Below are 5,298 nucleotides of genomic sequence, written 5' to 3'. Positions count from 1 at the left end.
CATTTTTTCATGTGTCTGTTGGCTGTATGAATATCTTCTTTTGAGAAATGTCTGTTCATATCCTTTCCCCACTTTTTGATGGGGTTGTTTGTTTTTTTCTCGTATATTTGTTTGAGTTCTTTGTAGATTCTGGATATTAGCCCTTTGTCAGATGAGTAGGTTGCAAAAATTTTCTCCCATTCTGTAGGTTGCCTGTTCACTCTGATGGTAGTTTCTTTTGCTGTGCAAAAGCTCTTTAGTTTAATTAGATCCCATTTGTCAATTTTTGCTTTTGCTGCCGTTGCTTTTGGTGTTTTAGACATGAAGTCCTTGCCCATGCCTATGTCCTGAATGGTACTACCTAGATTTTCTTCTAGGGCCTTTTCAAGAACACTTTTGCACAGTTTCAACATGCATTTACATCAGCTACAGACAGCTAATGTGATGAGTTGATTCTGCTCTCTTAATATTATATGCTTTCAAGGGAAAATTCTTTCAAACTGTGATATTCAATATTCATAATTGACCACAATGCATTAAAATTAAACAGTTTAAGACTGTTAAAACACAAATTAAACTTGAAGCTAAAATAATTAAAATTATTAATTAAAAATCAACCTCTTCTCTTAGAACCAGGAAAGAGCATACCATACACAATTTCAAGCAATGCTGCATTTCTTTTTCCATTTATTTGCTTTGTTTTACTTAGTTTTTCCTTTTTTTACCTTCATCTCTTCAACTGCTTTCTGTAATTCATCTGGAGTTTTATATTCAAAATCTCTCTCAAGATACTCTTCTTCGGCTTGTGTCATCCATTCGTGCATCTCTGATAGATCTTTCTGGAGGCTTACAGTTTTCTCCAAACCTCCCTTCAAGGCCTCCTTTCTGGCATAGACCTTCCATAAAACAAACAAGCAAAACACGATTACTGACAGCGATGAAACATTATTATTATATTATTTGATCAGTATGTAAATAACACAAAGCTTAGAGAGTAATGATAATGAAGGAAAAAGTTTATATGCATAAGAAAATAACTCATGGGGATCAGATACACTCAATTTCCCGCAAGTGTGAAAATAAGACATGTCTGTTTATTTGGCATACTTAATAAAATGAATGTATTGCCCTATGATGATAATTCAGCTGTTTGTGTGACAATCCTTTTCTGTGACTACAGCAAAACAAGACTTTTTAAAATAATATGTTTCAGTTGGAAAAGTAATTTTATTGGCATACACAGAAATAGTTATTCTTTGTGTTCTCTGATAATGGTTTACTATTTTAAATATTCTAAGAACTTCATAATCATGTATCTACAGAAAACTCTCATAAATTAAAAGAAAATGAAAAGTGCATAAAACATGTAGTTTGGCAATTCACAAAGAAGATAATATATGGCAATATACGTATGTAAAAGACGTTCTAGTATCACTTATAGTTAAATGACTGCAAATTGAAGTGAATTAATGCATTTTCACAGATAAGACAGGGAAAAATAATAATTAATAAAGAGCCCATTTTGGGCAGGGATGTGGGAAAATCAAAGTTTTTTTCTACTTGTTGAGGAAAATATCCAACATAATACAATCTTTTAGATAGTAACATGGCAAAATATATAAAATGTTAATGTCCATGAATCTGTGTCAACTTCCATTTTCGAGAGTGAATCATGCCAGCCAAAGTGTAGAGAATAACATGTACATTATTTAATTCAGCTTTAAAGACCAAACATCTTGAAAACAAACCCAAAGGTGCTTTCATGGGAGATTAAATAAATTATCACATATATACACTATGGGATACTGTGCATCACCAATACATCTTTACTGAAATGAAAAGTGGCTCAATATAAACTTTTATGTGTAAAATGCAAGTTGCAAAAGACTCTGTGGTTATAGAAAACATCTGCTATTTAAAGCCTCACAGATTTCTGAAAAGTGAAACTCTCTACAATGGACTCCATTACTCATTAACCAGAAAAATGCAAAATTTAAAACACCTAAAAGAAAATCATATACCTTGCTACAACGCACTCCACAGTATTATAATTATTATACGTAAGTATTCATATTTACTTTAAAATCTATTCAAAAGAATGTATTCTTTTCTCTGGTTTAAAAAGCATTATATATTTTAAGTAACAGAGTTTTCACAGTATTGTTTTAATATATAATGGACAGTTTCAGTAAAATGAAGCATTCGTGGTACTTTGTCCAGCAGTAAATATGTATAGAACAACCATCACATTGATTTTCCTTAGAATGTACAACCATTTTGAGCCTAATATAGGTAATACTTCATTTTAGATTCTTTACTTACCTAGGTAAATGTAGCACTTGATCTAGTAAAATGTAAATAAATGCTTCACCCTAACACATCTAGAACAGTATGTCCTGCAATTGTACTAGAAAAGGTATAAATGTTATTTTGTGTAGTCAATGAACCTATAATAAACTTAAGAAAACATGCTGCTATTTTTGCTATTTTATAAACTTAAGACAACATGCTGCTAAATTCTACTTAGATACTCTGCTCTGTTACAATCTTTTAAGGCAACTGGTGAAGCTACAAAAACATTAGAGAGACTAATGGAATTCAGCCAAGACTAGTAGTAAAAACTATACATTCACATACATATTTGTGTCTGTGTGTGAGTGTATGTGTGCATGCACAAGTATGGTGAGATATTGTTGGACCCTGTAGATGTTGAAGGTAAAAACGACAGCATTTGGTGATAGAATAGATATTTGGTTATAAGAGAAATATAGGAGACAAGGAAATCTCAAGGGATTTGACTTGAATAAATGGAAAGATGGAGTTCCCATTTCTAATAGCAGGCAAATTACTAGGGTAGTAGGCTGGAGTATACATCAGGAATTTTGTTTTGACATGTTAGATTTAATATGCCTATTACTAATCCATGTGGAGGTGTTGAGTGGGCAAATGGGCATGAAGGTCTAGGATCATTAGAAAGGTCCAGATTGTTAAAAAAAAAAAAAAAAAAAAAAAAAAAAAAAAATTTACAGCAAGAACCACTAACAGATTACATTTAAAACCATAGAGCTTGAAAAGGTGACCCAGAGAGTGAGTGGCAATAGGAGAAAAAAAGGAGTCCACACACTGAGCCCTGGAACGCTTTCAAATTTAGTAGTCAGGGCAACAGAACCACCAAGGATATTGACAGTGGTCAGGGAAAACTAAGAGATTATTAAGAAAGAATGACGACACAGAAGCCAACTGAATTTAGTGATTTAATGATGTGAATTCACTGGTGACCCTGACAAAATTTGCTTCAATAGAATAGTGAGGGTAACAGTTTGATTAGCCCTCTTAATTGGTTTCAAGAGAGAAGGGAAGGAGTGAAATGGAGAGAAGGGAATTTCTGTAAAGGTAAACGGAAATGGAGAGGCTGCTAGAGAAACTGTTGTCCAATGGAAGATTCTTTTAAATGACAGGAGATAAGAGAGAATAATTCTCTAATGATGGGAATGATGTAGCATAGGGAAGATGTAGGAGGTGGAGGGCTGTTCATTAGCTGGTACAATGTTCTTCTGCAGAAAAAAAAGGGAAAGGGATCCAGGTACATAAGTGGAAAAGCTGGCCTTAGACAAAAGCACAGAAAGTTCATCTACATAAACAAAGGGAAAGTAGAGTCTATGAGCTTACAGGCAGGTCAGTGGGAGTATTGCAACTTGTATTCTGATTGCTTGTATTTTCTCAGTAAAACGAAGCTAGTTTTTGCAGAAAGATGGAAAGACAGACTGTCAGAGAAGTGAGGAAAGAGATCTAGGGATCACTGCACTCAAACAGTATACTGAACCAGAGAAAGACAATGATCTGCAAGCTGCCAGAAAGACATCCACCTAACCTCTAAATCCTATTTATTGGTAACTATTTACTATAAATTTAAAGCCACTAATAAATAAAATATATAACCATAAATTATTTAGAAAGTATACTTATTTTATAATTTCATATATATAAGTTTCTATTTATTCTCTATTTAACAAACACGTAGAGGAGATTCCAAGATGGCCGAATAGGAACAGCTCCAGACTACAGTTCCCAGCGTGAGCAACACAGAAGACAGGTGATTTCTGCATTTCCAGCTGAGCTTTGAAGAGAGTAGTGGTTCTCCCAGCATGCAGTATGAGATCTGAGAACAGACAGACTGCCTCCTCAAGTGGGTCCCTAACCCCAGAGTAGCCTAACTGGGAGGCACCTCCCAGTATGGGATGATTGACACCTCACACAGCCAGGTGCCCCTCTGAGACGAAGCTTCCAGGGGAACAGCCAGGCAGCAACATCTGCTGTTCTGCAATATTCACTGATCTATAGACTCCACTGGTGATATCCAGGCAAACAGGGTCTGGAGTGGACCTCCAGCAAACTCCAACAGACCTGCAGCTGAGGGTCCTGACTGTTAGAAGGAAAACTAACAAACAGAAAGGACATCCACACCAAAACTCCATCTGTACATCACCATCATCAAAGACCAAAGGCAGATAAAACACAAAGATGGGGAGAAAACAAAGTAGAAAAGCTGAAAATTCTAAAAATAAGAGCGCCTCTTCTCCTCCAAAGGAACGCAGCTCCTTGCTAGCAACGGAACAAAGTTGGACACAGAATGACTTTGATGAGTTGAGAGAAGAAGGCTTCAGATGATCAAACTTCTCCGAGCTAAAGGAGGAAGTTTGAACCCACTGCAAAGAAGCTAAAAACCTTGAAAAAAAGATTAGTAGAATGGCTAACTAGAACAACCAGTGTAGAGAAGACCTTACATGACCTGATGTGGTTGAAAACCATGGCAGGAGAACCACGTGATGCATGCACAAGCTTCAGTAGTCAATTTGATCAACTGCAAGAAAGGGTATCAGTGATTGAAGACCAAATGAATGAAATGAAGTGAGAAGAGACGTTTAGAGAAAAAAAAAGTAAAAAGAAACGAACAAAGCCTCCAAGAAATATGGGACTATGTGAAAAGACCAAATCTATATCTGATTGGTGTGCCTGAAAATGACGGGGAGAATGGAGCCAAGCTGGAAAACACTCTTCAGGATATTATCCAGGAGAACTTCCCCAACCTAGCAAGGCAGGCCAACATTCAAATTCAGGAAATGCAGAGAACACAAAGATACTCCTCGAGAAGAGCAACTCCAAGACACATAATTGTCAGATTCACCAAAGTTGAAATGAAGGAAAAAATGTTAAGGGCAGCCAGAGAGAAAGGTCAGGTTACGCACAAAGGGAAGCCCATCAGACTAACAGCAGATCTCTCGGCAGAAACTCTACAAGCCAGAAGAGAGTGGGGGCCAA

General features: G+C 36.1%; 1 protein-coding gene across 1 annotated transcript in view; it reads right to left on the bottom strand.

Annotated features, from left to right (window-relative positions):
• The window catches only part of LOC108533120 (dystrophin-like), a gene marked incomplete at its 5' end in the record, with an annotated part of 146,669 nt that overhangs the window by 17,183 nt on the left and 124,188 nt on the right, over nucleotides 1-5,298 (bottom strand). The window contains one exon of the mRNA XM_017877511.1: nucleotides 705-875. Within this exon, the coding sequence (XP_017733000.1) occupies nucleotides 705-875 (171 nt within the window). The remainder of the gene's footprint in view (nucleotides 1-704; nucleotides 876-5,298) is intronic.

Source organism: Rhinopithecus bieti, unplaced genomic scaffold (assembly GCF_001698545.2).
Source record: "Rhinopithecus bieti isolate Rb0 unplaced genomic scaffold, ASM169854v2 scaffold_11375, whole genome shotgun sequence".
In the NCBI taxonomy this organism is placed as follows: Eukaryota; Metazoa; Chordata; class Mammalia; order Primates; family Cercopithecidae; genus Rhinopithecus; species Rhinopithecus bieti.
This window is presented reverse-complemented; position numbering and strand designations above follow the sequence as displayed.